The sequence below is a fragment of the Saccopteryx leptura genome, chromosome 2, assembly GCF_036850995.1.
Source record: "Saccopteryx leptura isolate mSacLep1 chromosome 2, mSacLep1_pri_phased_curated, whole genome shotgun sequence".
NCBI classification, from domain to species: domain Eukaryota; kingdom Metazoa; phylum Chordata; class Mammalia; order Chiroptera; family Emballonuridae; genus Saccopteryx; species Saccopteryx leptura.
The window spans coordinates 278,679,797-278,703,423 of NC_089504.1; the positions used below are offsets into that span (position 1 = coordinate 278,679,797).

Here is a 23,627-nt window from a genome sequence, read left to right on the forward strand (position 1 = left end):
TGGCCACTCAGTCATGAAAGGATCTCTGAAAATTCTAACATTTTCAATTTCTTCTTTGCTGCCTCCTCCCTTCTGCTGTTAAATAAATCGAAGCTTCCTGTATCTTAAAAACCCTTGAACCTGACCTGCGGTGGCTCAGTGGATAGTGTTGACCTGGAGTGCTGAGGTTGCTGGTTTGAAACCCTGGGCTTGTGCAGTCAAGATATACATGACAAGCAATTAATGAGCAACTAAAGTGAAGCAACTATGAGTTGATACTTCTCGTTCCTCCCCCATCTCTGCTCTCTCTGTAAAATCAATAAATAAAATCTTTAAAAAAAAAAATCCTTGAGGCAACTGCCAATCTTTTTAGCCCTAGCTCATGCACTCTCCTTTTATAGGTGAATTTAATCTTCCCTTGTCTCCAGTTCCTGCTAACTCCTTTCTCTTCAAGCTCCTCTGTGCTCGAGCCAACTTCAAGCTCCTCTGTGCTCGGTGCTTTGTCTACCACAGGGCTCCCCAAACTTTTTACACAGGGGGCCAGTTCACTGTCCCTCAGACCATTGGAGGGCCGGACTATAAAAAAACTATGAACAAATCCCTATGCACACTGCACATATCTTATTTTAAAGTAAAAAAACAAAACGGGAACAAATATAACATTTAAAATTAAGAACAAGTAAATTTAAATCAACAAACTGACCAGTATTTCAATGGGAACTATGCTCCTCTCACTGACCACCAATGAAAGAGGTGCCCCTTCCGGAAGTGCAGTGGAGGCCGGATAAATGGCCTCAGGGGGACGCATGTGGCCCGTGGGCTGTAGTTTGGGGACCCCTGGTCTACCATTATGGAGCGGCTCCTTCCCAAACTGACCTCCAGTCCCGACTTTCCAACTGGCAATCTTATTCACCTCTCACCATCTCTCCAGCCACTTCCATATCGTATACCCAGAGTTTCCTCCTAACAGCTCCTTGAATGGCCCATCTGCTTGAAATTCAATGTGTATCTTCCTGCCCCCTCCCTGCTCCCTGTTTCTGCCAATGGTTTCACCATCCTCCCTATCTCTAAGGGCTATCATTCCTCCTTCCAAAATGCCCCTCATATTCACCTCACCACTCCATTCCAGAGGGTCCCCTCACCCTTTGCCTGTCAGGTCCCTAGGATACAATGACACAGGACGTAGTTATACTCCTAGAATGCTGCCCTCAGGCCTGGCCTTCCAAGTGCTCTGGTCTCCCCCATCCTGTATCTTTCCACACCAACCAAGAGCCCCTGCACACCACGCCCCCTGCTTTCCTTCACTCTACCCTCTTTTCCGAATCTTCCGTTCCTCCAGATCACACCAATCTCTGAACTGCATTTACCCTGGGCAACGTAGATGGTAATTGCTGTGTTTTCTGGTCCTGATTTCCAATGATACTATTATAGGACTGAGAACAGGGGAGTCTTTGAGCCCCTAGTACTTAACATGATGCTGGTCACATAACGAGTCTTCAGTGACTACTTATCGATTAATGATCAATGTCATCCTAATATGATATGGTTATCTGCTTTAGTTTCTTCCCTGACACCAGCTAGGGGTCACAGGGATACTGGTTGACCGTGAGCCACAGCAGGGCACTGGATGAAGGAACCACTTCAACTTGTGTTTGAATGGTGGTTCCCACCTTTTGTAGAGAAGCTGGTTTGGGCGTCTGTGGGGACCTGTTTGCTCCACCTTGTCGATGGTTGGGGAAATTTAATATTTTTGGACTGTGGTGGACTGCAGATAAGGGAGGAGTACTGTATTACTACTGCTAACAGTTTACACTTATAAGTACTTTCTATGGGCTATGCTCTAAGTACTTTCCCACAGTCTCTAAAACAATCCTCACAATAGTCTTCCTGATGCCTTTTCTGACACATGCTGACAGCCATCTCTACAAGACTTTCCCTTGGGAGAAAAAGTCACCACTGCAGGGGGAGAGGCCAGATGGGCAATTTAGAAAGCAAATATAGCTTTCCATTTCTGACTTCACCATGCAAAGTTCAGATGTTACCTTCATCTTTACCAAAATGGTCAAAGAATTTCCTATGAAGTTTGGACACAGAAGGCTGTTCAAAACTAAGTGGATTTTGGCCCTGGTCAGTTGGCTCAGTGGTAGAGTGTTGACCCAGCATGTGGATGTCCCAGGTTCGATTCCTGGTCAGGGCATACAGGAGAAGCACCCATCTGCTTTTCCACACCACCCCTCTGCTTCTCCCTCTCTCTTCTCCCCTCCTGCAGCCATGGGCTCGATAAGAGCAAGTTGGACCTGGGTGCTGAGGATGCTCAATGGTCTCTGTCTCAGGCACTAAAAATTGGCTCCAGTTGCAACTGGAGCAAGGGCCCTAGATGGGCAGAGCATCACCCCCTAGTGGGCTTGCCGGTGGATCCCGGTCGGGGCACATGCAGGAGTCTAGCTCTGCCTCCCCTCCTCTCACTAAATAAAAACAAACAAAAAAATACTAAGTGGGTTTTGTAACTATGTGTGGTGATGCATGTTAATCAAACTTATTGTAATCATTTTGCAATATACAAATCATTATGTTGTACACCTAAAACTAAGTAATCAATGTCATATGCCAATAATATCTCCACTAAAAAACCCCTCAAACCAAATGGGACCTGAGGTAAGGTGGGTTTAACCTAGCAAACACAGGTCCCAATGCCTCTTACTCTGGGCCAGAGCCCGTATTCTATGGGTCTTCATAGCACACCTTACAACCTGAGCAAGTCATCTGCAAGGCAGACTGTTCCCATGACTCCTAACTAATCGGGGGGAGTCTGGTTTGGCTGTGGAAGAGAGGCCAGTCATTCAAGGTCGGCAGGAGATTCTATTTCAGAAATAAGGATAGCTGAACAAATACAATAGGAATGGACTTTCTTCAAATGCAATTTGACTTGGCTGCTCTCACTTAAGCATCAATTTACACCTCTCTATTCCTGTCTTGTTCCGTCCCTGGGTCTCTCCCAAACACAGCAGAAAGAGGCTGACTGCATTCAGGGCCCCAAATGTCCCTTCTTCCTGCTTTCCTGGAATCCGAGATGGACTGCCGTCTGTCCTGCTGACCCCCCCTCAGCGTTCACCATGCCACATCCTCGCCCCATGCCGCACGGCCACCATGGAAGAATTGACTTGCATCTTGGAGTCCAGGGCTATGTGTTTGTAGCCTCTTTGGCCTCAAGAGCTTCAATGAGTGATTAATGTCCCATGGTTTTCCTCCACTTGCTTCCTGAGCCACTACAGCATGTTTAAGTCTGTGGACTAACTTGATGGCCTGTGGTTGCCTAAACAACCAGTCTTCAGGTCCAGAGATGCTCACAAACTCTTGCTTTGATGAGACACAGGGACCTGGGGAACCGTGTGGACTTGGCTCTGGACACACACGCATGGTTACACATGAACTTCAGAAAGCAACAATATTTTCTTTCACTCTGCAATTTCCCCATAGTAATATCCAGCCCGCCAGGGAGGTAAGTGAGTTCTCTGTGCTTAAAACTAGGGTCCTACACCTGCCCACTCCAGCTTGCAGTGGGAGGAACCAGGAAAACTTGTACGTGCTGAGTGCCTCACTTGCTCTGGAAGCAAGCTATCAGCATCAGCTCCTTCAGGCCAACCACAGAAAAGGAGCAATGAACATTTGAGTAAATGTTCAGAAGTATATCATCAGTCCTCACTGTATTTTTCCTGTCCTATGAGTTTAATACCTTGCAGCAGATTAGGTCATCCTTGAGGGCAGGGACCGGTCCTTTTCTCTCTGGGTCTTTCTCCCAACCCTCACCCACAGCCCTGGGTGAAGTCTCAGTCTGAAGCCCGTTTCCCGTCTCTGTGCGGGACTCAGTTTTATATCAAAGCAACATCAAACACATGTGGTGGTGAGCCATGGCGTGGGACCCCAACTGGGTCAGACAGAGTCTAGCAACCTGCCCCACTTGGTCCATCGTCCGGTTCCCTAACTGGCTCCAGGGCAGCCTGCCCACTCAGACACCCTGCCTGAGCTGGCCCAGCTAGCCCCACGCAAGCAGCTGGACTCAAGCTCCCTGAGTCTCGACGGCATGGACATATGCAGGACAGGCGGAAGAACAACGAGGAGGACAGGACACCCAAACCAGGAGGGACCAGGCTAGAAAGAGTAAGGAAGACATCTACACAGATGGGCAGACACTCACAAGCTACCAGGATCAGCCTCATCAGTCCAACACAGGAGGAGTAATGAGTGTTTAAGTCAATGTTCAGAAGTTCATATCAATCATTGTGGTATTTTTTTTTCTCTCTATCCTTTTGTCTATTAACCTGCATCTGATTAGGACATCCCTGGGGACAAAGACTGGTCCTTTTCTCTCTGTCGCTGCCCCACGCCCCGCCCCTTCCGGATCCTAGTCCCAGGGCTTAGCATACCACCTGCCTGTCTGCTTTTAAAGATGTACACAGACAGACCGCCAGCCGGCTACCTGCCTAGCAGAGAGTTCTGAGCCTCATACCCTTTACTCCACCCCACCGGCCCGTTCATTTGGCGCAAGGAGGATGCTGCTCCAGCCGCGGCTGAAGCCCCTTTAGACCTAAGGCGATTCTAATCCTGCCAAGTTTCTTCCCCTCCCCCAGCAAAGCAGAAGAAGGTCAACTACTTTTAAGCCATAACAAACTTAGGACAAAAATTAAATAAAAACAAATCCCAGACAACTCATGAAACAAACACACTGCGGAAAAATTTTAAACAACAGATGACAGTGGCAAGGCAGTGACGTACATGCCGACTCTTGGTCTGATTCCTGGGGAGATTTCTGGGTCAAGGCTGTTGGATGGCCCTGTCCCCTAATCCCACAGGCCTGCTGTACCGCGCGCCACGGCTCCCACACCCACCTGCAGAGACAAGTGTGCACATACACCAAGCCCTTGTGTTTCAAGCACAGCAAGGGAGCCAAGTGGCCTCCTTGTCCTCATCCTACGACCTGTTTCCTTGACTCCCCACTCATCCCCACAGGTCAGAAGCGAGGCTGCCTCTCCACGGCGCATGCACTTTTGGCTCCTGCCGTCTTGCCGGGAGCTGCAAAGTATAAGAGCTCAGACAGGCCATGCATGCAAGGCGGGGAACGGGGGAGAGGGGTCTTCTTTCGGAGGAGGAGTCAAGCAGGAAGCTGAGAATGAGAACGAAACGTCCATGCTTGCAGGGGATGGCCAGGCCAGATCCCCTCTCACCTGTACTGGTCATAAAGGTGATGATGGTACTGCTGATACCCTCGTTGTCCCGGGAATAAACTCGCAATGTGTATGTCATCCCGGGATAGAGGTCTGTCAGCTGTACAGGCTGGGCCTGGGCCTTAACAGGGACAGTTTTTTTCGTATGGTTGCCTGGGGAACAGAAACCTCAGTCAGCCGAGGGCCAGGCACGAGGAGCTGGAGAGGCAGCGCCTAGGTTCCTGCCACCTGTTGAAGCATGAGGGACAGGCCAGGGCTTGGTGGCCAGGCCAGGCCACTGTGCAGCCCCGGAGGTCACCAGGCAGCTCCAACACCAGCCCTTCCCCACAGTGCTGACTCCCCTACATGGCGGCTCTTCAGCAGAGGACACCGTTCTCTCTCCTGGAGTTTCTTTCCTTACCGCAGTCTTAGCACTAAACATATCTGACTTCCTTAAACTCTCAGGGTGTCAGCCAGTGCTGTGATCCTGAAGAGCATCAGAGGGCCAGAGAGCAACCTTCGTCGTAACTGGAGATGCTTCTCATCTCTCAGCATGTGGAGAAGTCACACCTCAGAACCAAGTGCCTGTCTGGTGTGCAGGGTGAATGGCAGTGGAAGGAGGCTGAGAAAGTACGAACCAAACTCGGGGGTCTGGATTCTGTGGCTGTGAATCCCTTCCGGCCACCGAGAACTAGGGCTTGTCCTATTCTTTCCTCAGAGATCTTCGGGTGGGTAGCCCGGCTGGGTGAGTTGCTTACTTGCTTATAGCACATGCCAAAGAGGCCTCCATGGCAGGCCTGACCCACTGGAAGCAGGGGCCTTCACTCAGAGAAGGCAGATATCCTGACCACAACCCACAACTGTACCTGTGGTCCCAAGACCCAGCAAAGTGAATGGCTCAGCTCAAGCCACCAGCTGAGACAAGTGACCCTGGTCTGTGTCTCTAACCATGGCCAATAGTATCTCTCTGAGCAAAGCACAGCTGTACTCCAAGTCTGAACCGGCCCCACCTGTCTAGTGGAGATATCAGAAAACATGGATTCTGAGTTGAGATCCATGCAGAGGTGAGATCTGGCTGGCTCATTTAGGGGCTTTTCAGAACCCTCGTCCTGGGCAGGAAGTGGCGGAGGCCCCATTTGACAGGCCCCCCCCCCCCAGCACATGCAACGCGAGACCTCACTAATGGCCGCAGAAACCCCTTCCTTTCCCTGAAGCCTGCGCCTCCCACCCTGCTGCTGTCTGAGCACATATCGATTTCACTCAGTGACAGTAAGCCAGGCTAACAGGCCTCCTTGAGCCTGAGGGAGCTCGCAGGCTCTCTAACGGCATGTCCGCTACCCGCCGCGGCTGCCGCCACCACCACCCCGCACAGCAATGCTTACTGTCAATGTACTCAACCACAAAGTCAGTTCCGGGCCCGAAACTGTGCTTCCAGGTGATGTTGGCCCATTTACTGTTGGGGAGCACCGTGACGTTCCATATGGACTGCTCGTCGGGGGCTGGTGGGCAGGTTAGAAGAGGAGTTAGTGATGAGGAGGGAGGCAGCGCTGGAGACAGAGAGACAGACAGACAGACACAAGCGGCCAGGAAAAAGTAGTCAAAAGTGGCTGTGCACAGGCCCTGACAGAGCTCCAAGCTGCAGCCTTGGTGGCCAGGCCAGATGTTGCCATCCGGATACGAGCAGGTGTAGTCGGGAGGACCCCCATATGTAAGGGAGGGCTGGAAACTGTGCATCCACAGAGGCGGGGTAAGAAGAAGAGTGTTTTGGTCCATTTTATTGCAGGCTCTAACTGGGGCTCACTCCCTTTCCAGACCACTGTCATCTATGTGAGCAGGGCTGTCACAGGGCCAGGAAAAAACCCTGTTGGCTTGAGTGCAGAGGGGAAGAGATGTGTCCACCTCTTTCTCTTCAACCACAGATGTTCTACAGCAGGGGTCCCCAAACTTTTTACACAGGGGGCCAGTTCACTGTCCCTCAGACCATTGGAGGGCCAGACTATAAAAAAAACTATGAACAAATCCCTATGCACACTGCACATATCTTATTTTAAAGTAAAAAAACAAAACAGGAACAAATACAATATTTAAAGTAAAGAACAAGTAAATTTAAATCAATAAACTGACCAGTATTTCAATGGGAACTACGGGCCTGCTTTTGGCTAATGAGATGGTCAATGTCCAGTTCCATATTTGTCACTGCTAGATGTAACAAGTGATGTGACGTGCTTCCGGAGCCGTGAGGCGTGCATCCCACGTCACTGGAAGTAGTACTGTATGTGAGCGATGCCATGCTTTGCGTCTCTCACTGACCACCAATGAAAGAGGTACCCCTTCCGGAAGTGCAGCGGGGGCCGGATAAATGGCCTCAGGGGGCCGCATGTGGCCCGCGGGCCGTAGTTTGGGGACCCCTGTTCTACAGGAAGGAGAGAGGGGGCTATCTTTCAAAGCCACTCGAGGCACGATGAGATTTGCAGGAAGGACAGGACCAAACACAGGAAAACTTTTATGGGTTCCTAAACCTGGAGGAGGAGAATGGTAACTAGACAGGTGATTGGTCTGAGGAGCCCCGGGGTCAATCTTAGCCACTGAAACCCCGCACTATGTGGAAAATGGCCTCAGGTGGGACCCCAGGTCCCAAGTAGACAGTATGAACCCTACTTCTCTCTCTTATGGGCAAAGTGGGACCAAGAAGAGATAACTCCTTCTTGACACCCAGTTCTCAGTGATCCAGACACCAGAAGAACCCTGTTCTGTTGGCTTCTTCACACCACAGCCTTTGAAGGTTGATCTCCACGCAACACAGAAGACATTAATTATCTAGTTCCTAGGAGCTGGGAGCTACTTTATCAAAGCTATCACGCTGTCTGAAACCATAGCCTGTGGATAGGAGAATGGTGCTAATCTTCAAATGTAATCATTTTTCAAGAGTCCCAGCAGTCTGATTACCCCATTTCCGAGCAAAGATTTCATAGTGGAGTACTAGCATGAGGCCTTGTATTTCAAAGACTTTACAAGTACAGCTCCTGTATATTTTATTAGCATGCGAGGGGGCACTGTCACCAACTCACTTGTCAAAAATAAATGAATAGAGTACATTGGTGATGCATTTATTCATTATCTATTTGACATGTGACTGAGTCTGCACCGCTGGGGAAGTGATAAAAGATCTAGTCTTCACTTCAAAGGAGTGCCTTCTCTGCTACAGCCTTGTCAGTTGCTGGTTGCCCCAGGTGAGACTGACTGATGTAGGGGAGAGACCAAGAAGGAGACCGCACTGATGACGCGATAGGGCATTCTCCATGGGGGGAGGGCAAAAAGTATGCTTCTTTACTTATCTTCCAGATGTTTCCATTTAACTGGCTACTTTAGGCCACCCAATACCAGTTTCGTGAAATCTTATATGACTCTTGCTAGTGGGAATGAATTATGATTAGGGGACTTGAATTTCCTCCTTCTAAGCTGGGCCCTAGAAATAGCCAGAGAAGAATTGGGTTTAAACAGTTTGGCCACCAATATAACATTGACTCAAATCTCCCTGTCTTAAATGTCAATTAGATAGAGGTACTGTTTGAAAAGGTCAAGTGATAGGAACCTAATTTAGAGGCAGGAGCTGGAGGAAGGCACTGCCATTTGGAGAGACCGAGATGGTGGCCACTAAAGACCGGAAAAGATCCACGAGAAAGACCAAGGAGAGCTATCGATTACTAACTAAGCAAGGTAGTGAGGGGGAGCTCTGGACTGTCCTGCTGACTCCTAGAATGTGAGGATCAGGGAGAATCCCCTGAAATCTGAAACAATACAAATAAAAAGTCCCATTTCACCCTGAAAATAGTGAACTTTTTGTCCTAAGATGAAAGACATGATAAAGATAAAAACTTATTTTAAAAATTTGAAGAGCCATTCTGCCACATTAAGGAAAGTGAGGATTTTGGAAGGGTGTCCCCAAACTCTAAGGATCAACCCAGGGGCATGGCCAGGCCCTCCAGTGTCCCGGTAGTTTGCAGTTGGGATGTGAGAGTCCACAGCACCAGTTCCGGGTGGCAGCAAGGCAGTCCTTCCAGAGGGGAAGTATGCTGGTGGGCAAGCCTGCTCCTTTTCCTCATTCTTTATGTGTCTCTTTTGTGAACTCAAAGCATTCAAGTGCGACATGAAGCCCCACTTTATTGCAAAAGATATCTTACTCTGGGGTCCGAAAGAACATCCATCACCAAACACTGGTGGCAGCTTCTAATAGCCTAGCAGGTTTCTCCTCAGCCAACTGTTTCCTGAAGTGTATGTTGTTTAAATTCTGAATACTGCTCCTTTAAAGCAAGTTAGCATTTTCCAGGTCTGAGGAGCATGTCAGCTATGGATCAATTATCTCCCCTTCCAGCTCACATCACTCCACGCAACTAACTGAGTTAAAGACAACACATGTGGGCTCTGGCCAGTTGGCTCAGTGGTAGAGCATTGGCCTCATATGTGGAAGTCCTGGGTTTGATTCCTGGTCAGGGCACACAGGAGAAGTAACAATTGGCTTCTTTACCCCTACCCCTTCTTTCTCTTCTTCCACAGCCATGGCTCAATTGGTTCAAGCAACTTGGTTCCGGGCACTGAGGATGGCTCTATGGCCTCACCTCAGGCACTAAAATAGCTTGGTTGCAGAGCAACGGAGCAGCAACCCAGATGGGTAGAGCACTGCCTGGTAGGGGGCTTGCCAGGTCAATTCCGGTCAGGGTACATGCAGGAGCCTGTCTCTCTGCCTCCCTGTCTCTCACTCAATAAAAATAAATAAGTAAATAAAAAGGCAACACATGTGGATTAGGTCTCCATCCTTGCACTAGGAGAAGTGGGTGGGGTGGGAGATTGGCTTCAGAAGGTGAAGGAACTTGCCCAGGAAACAGCTGCTGGAGGAAGGTTCTGGGTGCTTCCTGCCAGCCCTTTGGCTGCATCACACTGATTTTACTACTGGCCTGTGGGCTTCACCAGTTAGAGGCCCTCCTCTCCACGGTAATAAAAGTTTGATGCTCTGTTCTTAGATTTATTGCTGGATTGCCAAGGGGTCTCCTCATGCCGGAGGAACCGAGCCGCTGGCTTGGCTGTGTGATGCAGGAACAGCACATGTCCGGGCTCACAGGCCAGCCTGGGATCCATTCTCACCAAGGGACCCAGAAAGGCTGTGAGTTCCCCTCCGTGTGTGCACGTGGGGGCACAGGGAGTGTGCATGGAACGAACAACAGAGCACGTCTGTGCAGTACTGTTTCATGGAAGTGCTGACCTTTTAAGAGAAAAGTCTGTGCGTGTGAGCTGGGGGGAGAGGGACGAGGGAGGAGCAGGGTTCTGGGAACAGAGCTGCCTGGCATGGCCAGCCACTCCCCACTCCTAGGGCCCCTGTGTTACAAGGTTATGTGCACGGCCGGTGCAGGGAGCCTTCTCAGGACAGCTGTGCCCAGAATGCTCAGCCCCTGACTGACTGCTTGGCATGTAGCTGGCAACCCTCCTACGTGGGGCCCGGGTGGGGGGAGGGTGCCTGAGGAGTGTGGCCCTCTGCGAAAGGACAGGGACCTGTGGCTAGGACAAGGGGGATGAAGTGGTGGAGGGCCACCTGAGCTGTGGGGGCAGAGGTACCCTGTGCCACTAGGCCACCAGACTGAGAATCCAGTTGTGGGTTTTTTCAAAGTAGAAACCAAGGGAGGTGTCGGTCACCACCATCCCAGAGTCCCTGTGCCTGGGGAAGCCTGTGGGTGGAGGTAGGGAGCGTGGGCGATGGGCAGTACCGGATTCATGTGTCTTAGTCCTGGTGGTGGGAGGACTCTCCATGGTGGCGGCGGCAGTGGTTGTCGTAGTTGTGGCGACGGTGGTGGTGGCGATGGAGGTAGGTGCAACAGTTGAGACGATGGGGACTGTTGTGGCTTCGGTGGTGGCAGCAGTGGCAGTAGCATCCGTACTGCCCACAGCGCCCGTGGCACCCACCGTAGTCGGGGGCAACGAGGGAGGAGCTGAGAGGAAAATGTAAAACAGCCAAGTCTGGTCGGTTTGGCTGTCCCCAGCCTGGACTCACGGCCCCCGCGTGCAAGGCAGGCATCCCGGTGACGAGATGGAGCTCAGTAATCAGCTGTGTCCCCAAGCATGACGTAGGAACTGGGTCGGATGAATCACGGTGAAAGGACACAGCCATGGGCCAGGAAGAGAATGAAGCCCTGTGTACGTTTCATTTTCTTCTCATGGTCTACGTGGTTCAAAGCACCCAGCATGCATCCAGCCAAGGGCAGGGGTTAGGATGGGAAGGGACATGGACCAAATTGCTCAGACCTCAGGGACAACAGCGGGAGATCCCAGGCCAAGCGCCCCCCCAGACACAGGCCAAGCAGCACCACGACCATCCAGTCCCGGAGCCTGGCCCCGGAGGTGGGCCGATGGCTGGGTCCTGTCCTGGAGGAGCACCAGGAAGCCTGCCATTCTTAACCACTTACCCCCCAAAGTCACCCTTTTCCCTGCGTGCATGATTCCAATTCACCCCCCAAAGTCACCCTTTTCCCTGCGTGCATGAGTTCCAGCGCCACCAGAGAGAACAGTCCCCACTCTGCCAGCCTGTGCTGTGGCTCCCTCTCCCGCCTCCACTGCTGGCCCTCCCTTCTCCTCCGCCCAGGGACGTCCTCCCTGCAGTCACCCCACTCTACCTGGACTGCAGCAACTGCTTTTCTCTCTAGGACATTTGGGGTTCAGCTACCTCAAGTCCTTTCTTTTCGCAGTTGAATGAGAATAGGGCCCGAATGGAAGCCCCTCTTAGCCCCAAGCACACAGAGATCCCAGGGCACAAGTGAGACATGCTGGATCTTTGGTGCATCAGTTCAAGGAGTTCAAATCTGTACAAACGCTATGCCCTCATCTTCCATTCAAAGCTGGCCTTCCCCGAGGCGGGCTCTTAGGGCGAAGTCTCTGCATGTGACCACGTTTCCACAGCCCCCTTTCCTTCTGTGAAGGCTCCCGGAAGTTAACAAAGGGCTGTCCTATTGCTCTTTAGTTCCAATGCTGCTAAAGTTGAGGGTCTGAGAAGACTACTGGGGCAAGTCAGCGAGACAGAGCCACCTCTGTTCCTGGCTCCATCTCCTGTGGTCTGATCAGGGTCCACTTGCTAGTGTCGATGTCGACGGGGCAGTAGGCAGGAGGATAAGACATAAGTAGGTGACTCTAACTCCCAAGGAATAATGACTTCCCTCTCTACCTCAAATCTCCATAAGTTCAAGAAAATAATATCCCCACCCTAAGAAAGGGGGCCGAGCCAGGGAGGGAGCCAGAGGGAAAATCGCCAGAGTGTTTTTCTCAGGGGAGAACAAGAGATCCTGAGCTTTCTCAATAAGAGCCTGATCAACAAAAGCCCTTTCATTCCCGGGGCCTCCAATATTACAGGTCCCCCACAGAGGAGGGACTGTTCCTGGGATCCCCTGTCACTTCCTTATTTGTAAGATCAGAAGCATTATTGGGCCCTGAGGGTGCTGACCACAGAAGTCACACTGGGCAGCTGACTCGGACACATTCCGGAGATTCCTGGGCAAAGTCCGGGCAGTCAGCGCTATATTCTTCAAGCCCCGGTCAACTCAGAGACATTGGGACGGTGGGTGGGATGGAGCTGTGTGGGTGGGGACAATCTCCGTCTCATAGTCACTATTCAAGGATACATTCAGTCGTAGGTAGGTGGCCCCAGGCCCGGAAGGCTCAGTCTTAGAAAAGCTCAGCATAAGGGAATTCATCATGCCACCCACTAAGACAGACAGATACATGGAAAAGCCTGAGAGGCCCCCCCACCCCCAGGCAAAGGTCGGTTCTCTCCCAGGCCAGATCCCTGGCAGCTCCATGGCCATGGAAACACATGGGCCAGGGGCGCACAACTGCTCCATGCTGTTGGAAGGAACCTCGAGAGGCTATTTCATTTAGCTGGGTCAGGACCGCTCTCATTTGGTTTCTCATCAACACTGTATTTTCCACTAATTTCTGGCAAATACAATGTTCACAGGACCTCTGTTTCCTATGATTGTTGAAAAGGTGTCATCAAAAAAATACGGGGACGCTGGCTTGAGCAAGGCGTCTCCGGCTCTGCTGTAGCCCCCCCCCGGTCAAGGCACACATGAGAAAGCAGTCAAGGAACAACTAAGGTGCTGCAATGAAGAGTTGATGCTGCTCATCTCTCTCCCTTCCTGTCTGTCCCTGTCCCTGTCTGTCCATCTCAGTCTCTCTCTCTGTCAAAAAGAAAAAAAATCCCTAAAAGACTTCCTTTCAACTTGGATCACCCCATTCTGTGTAGCACAGAGACCTGGGCTTCCTGCCTGCACACACGGTATCACATTTCCCAAGCTTCCTACTCTCATGTGCCCCTTAGTCCTCATATGAGCAGAGATGCACACGCTCACACTCACGCAGCCAGGCTCACGCGTGTGACCCCGAGGTCCCAATGAGAAGCCTCAGAAACAGAGAGGCTGAGAGGCTGGGTTAGAACGAGTTCTCCCTAGGCTGGCTGGTCAGAGGCAAGAATGACACATACATGGCTTGAGGATGCTTCCACACAGTACTGTCCCCTCCCTCTGATGGTCCCTTTTGCCAAGTGTGACGAAGAGGAAGTGATTCTCCCCAATGATGGCGACCTAGCTGCTTTTCCTCTGCTCAGCGCCAACAGTCTCAGGGCGTCAGCGGGAGGGAGCCCAGAGGGGCGTGGCAAGCCAGCTGCTGTCTGCTCACCAGGCATCACTGGAGTCCCCTCAGAGGACACAACCTTAACTGTCTGAGGTCACAGATGGCAAATAAGCATCCTCTGACCACTCCTTAGCTGTGTCTCTTGTCCCCTGGCTGGACAGGGCTGGAGAGAGAGGGGGGCAGAGGTGAGGAGACGCCCCGAGGGAAGGGACTGAGTCAGGTGAGTGAGTTGTTAGAGGTGCGTCTAGGCGGGAGGGGAATAAAGGTTTTCCCAGGGGAAAGTATCCAGTGCTCAGGTCCAAGGGGGTTCTGGTGATTTCATGCCCTGGGGTGGGGCTGGGATAGAGGACAGAAAGGGAATAAAGCCCAGAAGTGGGGCTTATCCACTGAGTGGCCCCCAGGCTGGATGAGACATATTGCAAGGATGTCACCGCCAGCCAGAGCAGGGACCACGGGTTAGAGAACCGCCCTGGTCGGTGCGCAGGGCAGACTACCGGGCTGCCACCTGAGAGGAAGGGGGAGCCACAGCCGGAAGCACAGGACCCCCACCCAAAGGCAGTATCTGTCTAATAGGTGGCCGAACGCACACGGGAAGGCACCCCAGCCACAGCCAAAGGTTTCCCAGTTTCCCACCAGTTTCGGGAACACCACGTAGGAGACGGAGAAAGCTGAGAGAAGATGACGCGTTTCTTACTCATCTCGCTGACCCCAGAGCCCGCCATGGAGTGGCCTACCTAACATTTACATATCTGAACTGAGGCAGAGATGAGGACAGCAGTTTCCAGACATTTCCAGGTGGAAGGTTCAGTCCAAAAATGCCCACATGACACACAGACGCCTTAGCCAAATCACAGATGGCCGGGACAGATGGGCAGCAGTTCTAAGAGACAGCAGGTACAGGTACACGACAGGGACCATCTTCACTGAGTGAGACACAAACATCAGTATGGGGGAAAACCACCCAGGTTTGGGGAGGATGAGAGGGAAGGGAGCAGTGGGCTGGATGCCAGGCCTCGTCAGAAATGCAGGACCTAAGTTGCCTTGCCTGCCACCGGCAGGTTGTGCAGAGGTTCTCATGCGTTTACAGCTGAGGACAGTTAAGGGTATCAGCATATCTTATTACAAAGAAGGGCAATGCGCTTCTTCGACCGTGTCCTACAGGAAGCTCGAGCCTAGGAACCACACTGACCGAGGGACAGAGACCCTGCGCTCATTCTGCATTCCGTGAGCTTGGATCTTTTCTAGACGGGAAGTACAAAGTGGGGCGCTTGTAATCATACCCATCCCCATCGCAACTGCCTCTCATGACGGGCAGCCCAGACTGGCACGGTTGCCCTGTGAGCAAGGCATGAATGGGGGAGGGGACCAGGAGCTGCTTGACCGGTGAGCTTCTAGCTGTTCTCCGGGTGCCCGCCCTGCGTCTCATCCTCACTGAGCCCCGCAGGCTGTCCCGCGCACCTGCCAGGTCAGGCCCAGAAGAGACCTTTTGCAAACTTGAATCAGGAAGTCAAAGCAACCCCCAGAGGGCAAGACTGGCTTTCTCCCAAGTCCCCAGGGCATCCACCTCTTCAGCAGAGGAGTTCTGACCCTGTGGGGAGGCACCGGGCCCCTGCCAGCCTGGGTTACTAGGGGGTGGGGGGTGGAGAGAGCCGGGGGAGGGGAGGAGGACCGCAGCGTGTCACCTACAGATCTGGCTGACAAAACAAAGGTAAACGGAAGGAAGCAGGGTGTGCAACTGAAACAGAACCAACCTAAAGTGGGGGTGGGCGTAGAGGACAGAAGGTGGGCAGGAAACCGTAAGGCAAGGCGGCGCCCTTTTCATAAGCCAACATCTCAGATTCCTCACCTGGTTCTCAGTTCTCCCCCACTGCCGAGAGCCTCCGCAGGCTCTGGCGAGCCCTGCCCCATAGCCTCTGCTCTGCCAGGGTGAGCCCTGTCCGTCCTCTGCTGGGGGGGGCAGGGAGGGAACCCTGGGGTTCCCCGCCTAGTGTCTCCAGCCTGAGGACAGGCCTTCCACGGTGAAGCACCTTTTGATGCTCAAGCCCACAAATGAGAATTTGAGGAGAAACCTGGTTAGCTGGGACCTGCCTGCCCTACTCCCTCCTCACTTCTGTGTATCAACCTCCCTGAACCCGAAAATGGAGAGTGTTCTTAATACCGAAGACTCTAAGAAGGTGGGTTTCTGAAGGGTGAGGGGCCAATCAGCCCATGGTGTCCAGAGACTCCAGACCCTGAAGCACCTGACTCCATCCAAGGATATGCTCCCTGGTTCTCACTGACCAGAACCCACGGCAGATGGCAGAGCTGGTGCTGGGCCCCATGCAGCATGCACGGCCAGCATGCACAGTGTGCTCACCCGCAGGTCACCCTTTCAGGGCACGGCAGCCTGACCAGAGGACAGGAGCCAGCTGTGCCTACTTGTGGTGCAGCATTCCTTCTTGGGACACAGCTGACCCACCAAAGGCTGCAGACCCTCTCTCTGAGCCCTGAAATGTCAGGCAAGAGCCCACGTGTTTCAAGGAAGTAATCACTTGGTTTCAGAGAAAGCTCCGGGTCCAAGAACATGTCTGGAGCCCATGTGTGTGGGCCCCTCCCAAGTCAGTCACCCTCTGTCTCAGCAGGGGGCAAGCTGTAAGTGGAGGGAGGAGCATGTGTTAGATTCTGGTCCCCTCCTCTACACACATCCTTCCTGACAGTCTGGTTTCGCAACCACTGAAAGGGTGAGCCTGGAGCATGCTTTCAGTCCGAGCCTCTCCCTCCTTCTCCGCCTGGGCTGGGCTCCACCTTTCTCATCCCATGCCATGCCCATTACCTCCGCGGCTGGTACGGTACCTGCGGTTGGAGTAGCTTCAGAACACAACGCCCAAGACGGCCAGAGAGAGGGAGAAAGGATAAGAGAGAGAAGAGAAAACAGAACACAGGTGAAACCTCAGGAGAAGCAGGCAGAGAAGGTTCTGGCTCAAACCCGACCCACAGAGTGTGGTCAGGTACTGGCCACTGCCCCGAGTGTGCCAACTGGTGTCTGGGGCTCATGATCAATGCCCCTGGGGTTTGGTATATTTCTACAGAAAACTTGCCACCTGGACCTTGGAGACCTTTCTAATACTCTGATTCTACCTCTACTCAAGGACCAACATCTAGGACAGGGGTCCCCAAACTTTTTACACAGGGGGCCAGTTCACTGTCCCTCAGACCGTTGGAGGGCCGGACTATAAAAAAAACTATGAACAAATCCCTATGCACACTGCACATATCTTATTTTAAAGTAAAAAAACAAAATGAGAACGAATACAGTATTTAAAATAGAGAACAAGTAAATTTAAATCAACAAACTGACCAGTATTTCAATGGGAACTATGCTCCTCTCACTGACCACCAATGAAAGAGGTGCCCCTTCTGGGTGTGTGGCGGGGGCCGGATAAATGGCCTCAGGGGGCCGCATGCAGCCCGAGGGCCGTAGTTTGGGGACCCCTGATCTAGAAGGTGGCAGCAGGCAGTCCGCCTAGAGTGCTATATTCCTAGGTCTTTTCCCAAGAGGATGTCCTGCCCAGGCCAGACTGACCTTTATGAAGCAGGCTGGGTCACCCTCCGTGATGCCAGGGTTTGAGGGCAAAAAGTGCAGGACAGCCACCCCAGATAAAAGAATGGTTCTGCTATCTTTGGGGGAAGATGTGGGATAGTGTTGGGGTGGGTGGGAGAGGGGGCAGCATATTTGGCTGGACCCTCCCCACATTTTATCTGCCTGGGGAGGCCTGGGGACAGCGGCAGCCTGGAGTCCTAGGCCCCTGTCCTGCTCCGCTGCCACAGTTCTTTCCCACCAGTCACACCAACTGTGAGCTGAGCCTTAAGAGGAATTCCTGAATTGCTGCAGGTCCATAAGTTGAAAAGAAAAGTCTTTGCCCTCTTTCCGCCTGGGGCTGCAGAACTTTCCTGTGGTGCTCACTGGGGCTGGACAATGCGTCTTTCTCTGACGTTCTATACTGGGTGGAGGTGGGGCGGGAAGAGGCTCTCTTTTCTGAATCTTCCTAGGGTTAAGTACTCAAGAAAGTGCATCATTCCCAGTCCGGCCATGCCTGTGTTAACAGGCACATATCAGGCACTTTACCCAAAGTCCCCCAGCCCTAATGGATGACCCAATGCAGTTGGAGGGTCAAACTAGGAGAGGAGCGTGTTGTGTGACTCACTCCTGGTTTATCAGACCACAGTGTCCCCTCCCCGAGTCCCATCCCCTTGCTGCTGGCGCTGGCCCACTGGGCAGCAGGGTCTGGCAGCCCCAGGGAAGGAAGCGCCGCTGCTCTCCTGAGTGGGGTCGGGGTTTTCGGGAGGTCTGAAGAAAGCACCAGACATGATCACCTGTGGTCAACATCAAGGATCCCTACACACATCACTTCTTTGAAGTCTTCTTTTGCAGACCCAACCCCTTGCCCCACACAACCGCACCTTCCTCATCTAAAATAACATTCCTTTTGTTAAGCTGCACTAGATATTCTTGTGGATGTCTCCTCTTCTAGACTGTCTGAGCTTATTGCCTATGCACCCCCATTTTTGGCACGGTGTCTAGCACCTAACTTAGTGGGTATTCAAGAAATGGCTTTTGAATAGACCACTGTGCCTCTGGAGAGGTAGTGGGATCCCCCCTTTCATAGGGGATCTGCTGGTATCAAAGTTTCTATAGTCACCAACCCCTACGAGGTTCCTGGATGTCAGTCAGTGTGTGCAGATGGGCCCAGAGCCCCCTCTAGTGGAGTTCTCAGGCAGGTGCAGCTCCAGTGGGGATTGCCACTCTCCTGGAAGATGCCAGGACCCAGGAGACAAACCCATTTGCTCTTTGTGAAGCTAGTTTGGCAAATGGCTGTTTCCCAACTCCCGTTCCTCTCCACAGCCTGACAACTCAGTTCAGGCTGCAAGGAGGGACTATATCTACTCATGATCTGGGCAAGCAGCTTCAATCAAGGCTATTTCTTTTCCCTCCTTGGCCCCATGTGCCCTTGGGAAAAAAAAAAGAAGTGTCCTCAGAGCCCTCATGGGTGGCTCTCAAAATCCATGCCTCCCTCAACAGGTCAGCACTTTCACTATTCCTTAGGGTTCATTAGCATATGTGCTTCCAACACACTTTTCCTCATCTCATCTCTGCTCTAGACTCATGCTCTCTTCTGTATTCCCCACTAGAAGGCAAATGACAAGTTCAGTAGCTGAGCAAGTCGAGGCAAAGTGGGGACCCAGGGTTGATGGCAAGTCGAAGGAGAGCCAAGTTCTCCAGGTACATCGCCAGCACCTACCTGTCAGCAGACCAGATGGGTTCTCTGCTCCGAGGGCTGAGAACCCGCAGCCTCCCGTCCTTTCCATCCCGGGAGGCCTGGCGGCCGGCGGCCGGGGCAGAGTGCTCCTCCGGGCATCTGAACTAGCTAGCACCCATCGTCCCTGAGGCGGCCACAGTGCACCTACCTTCATTCGGGGGCGCCGGCGACTCTTCCGTGACTGCCTCCCCAGCGCCCACCTGCGTCCTGGCACTCAGGGTGAAGCGGTAGCGCGACACGTGGTCTGCTCTCTGCACCGTGAACTTGGTGTCGTTGGGAGAGAAGTTCTCCACCATCTGCTTTCCCACTTTGGTTCCATTAACTGAGGAGATACAGGGGAGTGGAAATGAACTTGGGCAACGTTGACCACAGTGGGTTATGTAATAGCTGGAAGGAGCAGACCTTCCCAGCTCTGCGGGCGAGGGACACGGTGAGACCTGCCCCGTGCCCTGGAAGACCGGGGGATGGGAGACTTGGTTCAAAGGCAGAGTGCAGGGCAAGGAGTCCTTTCCAGCTGTTTGATGACATACCAGGGTTAATACTTTTTTTCACTGATCTTGTTATCTCTAGGTCATTGCAAAGTTAGGTGGCTAATTCTGACTCAGTTTATAATCCCCAAACCTTTCCAACAAGGACAGCTTATGAGTTTCTTCCTTTCAAACAGAACTAGGGCAAACCCACTAGAGCTTTTGATGGCTAATGCCTCCTTTGTAAAAAGCCTATTCGGCCTGACCTGTGGTGGTGCAGTGGATAAAGCGTCGACCTGGAAATGCTGAGGTTGCCGGTTCGAAACCGCTTGCCTGGTCAAGGCACATATGGGAGTTGATGCTTCCAGCTCCTCCCCCCTTCTCTCTCTCTGTCTCTCCTCTCTCTCTGTCTGTCTCTCCCTCTCCTCTCTAAAAAAAAAATGAATAAATTAAAAAAAAAAAAAAAGTAAAAAGCCTATTCAATGTACCTTAAAGGGGGGAGGTCAGCTCCACAGATCATTCTAAACAGCATACAAGTGCACAGCGGAGCATTAAAATGGTTAACACAACACCCAATGAGGGACAACATCCCTTACTTCAAAAAGTTTAATGTTTTTCAGATATAATGACACTCCTGTCCCTTCATGGTGACACTGAACTCCTAAGGTGAGGTTTTCCTGACCCGGGCTCCTGACTGGGTCACTCCCATGCTCCTGACAGGTCTCCATACAGCTGCCTTACATAACTGAGCCCTTGCTGCGGTGTCCCTGGGCGCCGTGCGGTTTCCTGTGCAGGCACCGTCCACCTCACCGGATGAGGAACTCTCTCTCCTAGACTTACAGGTGTGGGAGACTGTGAGATCCCTGAGGGCTGGTGCTGGACTCCTTATTAGACCAGTTCCCTTTGTTTCCCGGGACCCACTAGGAGCTCCCTGCAAGAGGAGCTGTCAGGAAAGCAGGGCTCGGGTCTCACCCGCCTGCCCTGATACCATGGGCACTCTTCCCCGGTGCCCCCAACCCTCTGCGATGCCCTCTGCACCACGGACTCCTCGGTTCCTCAGAAGTGGTGAGAATAAGGTTTCTGATTCCCAGATTATCTAAGAGAAGCAGAGCAAACCGTACAGGCCGCATATCGGAGAGAATATCCAGTCAGGATCCCATTGGGGTGTTCCGGATGGTCCCATTCCAGGGTGATTGTCTGCAGGTTGGGCTGCCGAACTCGGAAACGCCTGGGGGCACTGGGTACTTGGGGAAGGAGAAGAGAGTGGGGGAGGTAAGGGGAGGGGGGTGGGCAGGATGAGGAAAACAAAAACAAAGCACAAATGTGAAGGCACTGATCTCAGGCAATCCCCACGCTGGACAGCTGCTAAGCCAGGGCTGCCGTCCAGGATGGTGCTTCCCCAGTTCAGGAAGCATGGCTCAGACTCTGTTTAAATGGAAGAAGTAAAACGAGGGTTCCTGTAGCAAATACTGTGGATTCAGCACGTTAGGCTCTGATTCTGCAAAGATACCTCCAAGGAGGGCAGAGCACATCTCAGGCAGGGAAACAACCTCACTGTTTCCTACAGAGGCCGCAGCTCCTGATCGCCAGACAAAGATTGTCACCGCCGGGTCCTAGCAGCAGCCCAAGCCTCTGGGCTGAGGATGCTGGTTCGGGGGGTGGGGGACTAGAAAGAAAGCCAAGATGGAGCACGTGGACAGGTGAGCAGAGGAGTGATGGGAGAGGCTGATGGAAAATCAAAACAAGAGGGAAAGACAGGAATAAAGAAAATAAGAGACTAGTCAAGAGAGGAGGAAGAGAAGAAGAAAATGGGGAAAGAACAGTTAAACACTGAGGGAAGAGAAACAGAGATGGGGGAAGCAAGCGCCACGCTGACAAGAGAGGATGGGCGAGAACAGGTGGACTGGGGGTCTTTGTAGGCGGCTGCCTCCCAGGATCAGGGCGACCATGGATGAACCTGCAGAAGGCAGGCGCCCCTCTCGAGGGACACTGTGTCCCCCGGCTGACAATCTCAGCGAAAGCTTCTTGATTTCAGTGGTAAGAGCTCTGTAGGTCCCGGGTGCTGGGAAACAGACTAGATGCCTCTAGGTGGTGAGGGTGACGGTGCTTCAATGTCAGGAGGGGGCAGGCCACCCCGGCTCCCGCAGTGCCCTGGGCCTGTCTGTAGAGCCCATCTGGAATTATGTCATCAGACCCCACAAGTCTTCTCTTGAGGTACAACTTCATCAGGGCAGGCCACCTAGATGACAGTGCCGTGTGGGAATGGTGGGAGGTGCTCAGCTCACAGGTCATCGGCTCCTTGAGGTCATGCAGAGGTCAGCTTGTGCCGTCCGTGCCCAGCCGCAGTGGAGCTGCTGGAGGTCCACCTGGAGGCAGTACCCTTGTCCTGCCCCTCCCTGAAGAGCTGCGGGTCAGACCTACCTCCTTCCGGGGTGGTGAACTCCTTGGTTTCACTGCGAGGCCCATCACCTCTCCCATTGACCACAACCATCTCCAGCTTGTAGTTACTGTAGGGAAAGAGGCGGGACACCACACCCCGGAGGCGGTCACCAGAGAAGCTGGCGTGCTGTCTCTTCTGAGACACCCACAGGTTCTTCAGTAAGCTGCTCTCCCTCCAGTAGTAGGCCTTCGGGACAGAGGCAGGCCGGTGAGGGGGCGGTCGGCAGAGCTGGGTTAGTTGTTAGTGGTGGTGCGAGAGACCCGTCTTCCCTTTGCTTGCCACAGGCTCCGAATCCCAAACGGACTCGTCAGCCCCACACAGGGCTGAGGTCACGGCCTGGCAGTCCCCATTCATTAGCCACGAGTGAGTATGAACTGATGTCAAAGAAGAAATAGGGCTTTTGGTTTCAATCACCTCCCCGGAGAATAGGCAAGTTCGCCAGCCTTACAGCTCTGAGCTGCTCCAGCGCGAGCCTCATTTCCAAGCCGGGGAAGAGGTTGCTCAGGGAGTCCGTGCCAAAACCACAAATGTGAGCCGCGGGTCCAAGCACGGAAAGCTCTGTCCTTGCCTGGAGGCCGCATCCCCTGGGGTCAGATTAGTATGGTTTAAGACTGGCAGCAGAGGAGCTGAAAAGTCGTGGGTTACCCCCAGAAGCCTGAACATGAAAAAGGGTTGAATTAATCCTTTGAAGTCAAATATTACTTTTACTATTATTTGAAGGCCTTTAGAATGGGACTGACACTCGTCCGAGTCAGTGAGATGTCAGGTTGCCTGGTGGCAAGAGCTTGGATGGAACAGCTCACGGGAGGCGGCAGCGTTTCAGGTAAGGTTGAGAGCTGTGACACAGGGTCTGATTAGCAGCGGGTAAGAAGCTCCAGGTCAGGTTGCCACACCAGTGTCACCTAAGTCTCCAATGGCAAGATAAGGAGGAAATCCAGACTTGAGAGAGGGACCCAATGGGACCTTTAGCCAGAAAGACCTCCAGGCAAGTATGTTAAGGGTGCAGGCCAACTTAGGAAGGAGCTAGTTCAATGCATACAGCATCTTGCCTGCCTTCCCCCACTTACCAAATTCCTTGCCCAAGAAGAGACTGACCCCCCTTCATTCTGCCCCTAATTATCCATCAACACTCAACGACCTCTGAGGTCAAAGAGCCTCTGTTACCCCATGGCTACAGCCTCCCTCACTTCCAGGCAACTTTTAAATAGAGCTCACTTCTTACAGGAAGAGCCTTGAATACCTCGGGTTTGCTCTTCCTTTTCCCCACCTCAGCTCATGCTTTCAAAGAAGAGAGAAGATGAGCAGACGCTGCTCTCCGGCAGGAAGACCAGGAGCAGCCAAGGACCTGGATAATCTGTATGCCGGGAACCCGGCGCGGGCTGCGACAACAGGGGAGGCCTCTGCACCCTTGTAGAGGTTACACCTGTTAGTTGGGGCTCCACAGAATCAGACTGAGTGAGGCAAGCAGCCGCGGGGGCCATTAGGAGCAGGCAGGGTGCAGCTCAGCGGTGCTTCAACAGAGCTTCTGAGGATGCACGTGGCTTTCTGCTGAGCAGAATCTCTCAGCACAGCTGCT

At 52.7% G+C, this 23,627-nt stretch overlaps 1 protein-coding gene across 21 annotated transcripts in view; it reads right to left on the reverse strand.

The window, feature by feature from the left end:
- Positions 1–23,627, reverse strand: part of NFASC (neurofascin) — a 196,572-nt gene that overhangs the window by 14,677 nt on the left and 158,268 nt on the right. For 9 of the 21 annotated variants that reach the window (XM_066361965.1, XM_066361967.1, XM_066361966.1 and 6 more), the window contains 7 exons: positions 22,033–22,237; positions 20,733–20,855; positions 19,293–19,466; positions 16,680–16,694; positions 10,937–11,158; positions 6,563–6,679; positions 5,202–5,354 (listed from right to left, as the gene is read on the reverse strand). In XM_066361965.1, coding sequence (XP_066218062.1) covers positions 5,202–5,354; positions 6,563–6,679; positions 10,937–11,158; positions 16,680–16,694; positions 19,293–19,466; positions 20,733–20,855; positions 22,033–22,237 — 1,009 coding nt within the window. Of the gene's footprint in view, positions 1–4,937; positions 5,050–5,201; positions 5,355–6,562; positions 6,680–10,936; positions 11,159–16,679; positions 16,695–19,292; positions 19,467–20,732; positions 20,856–22,032; positions 22,238–23,627 lie in introns of those variants that run through there. The other 12 variants (XM_066361980.1, XM_066361978.1, XM_066361977.1 and 9 more) reach the window with 7 other exon arrangements.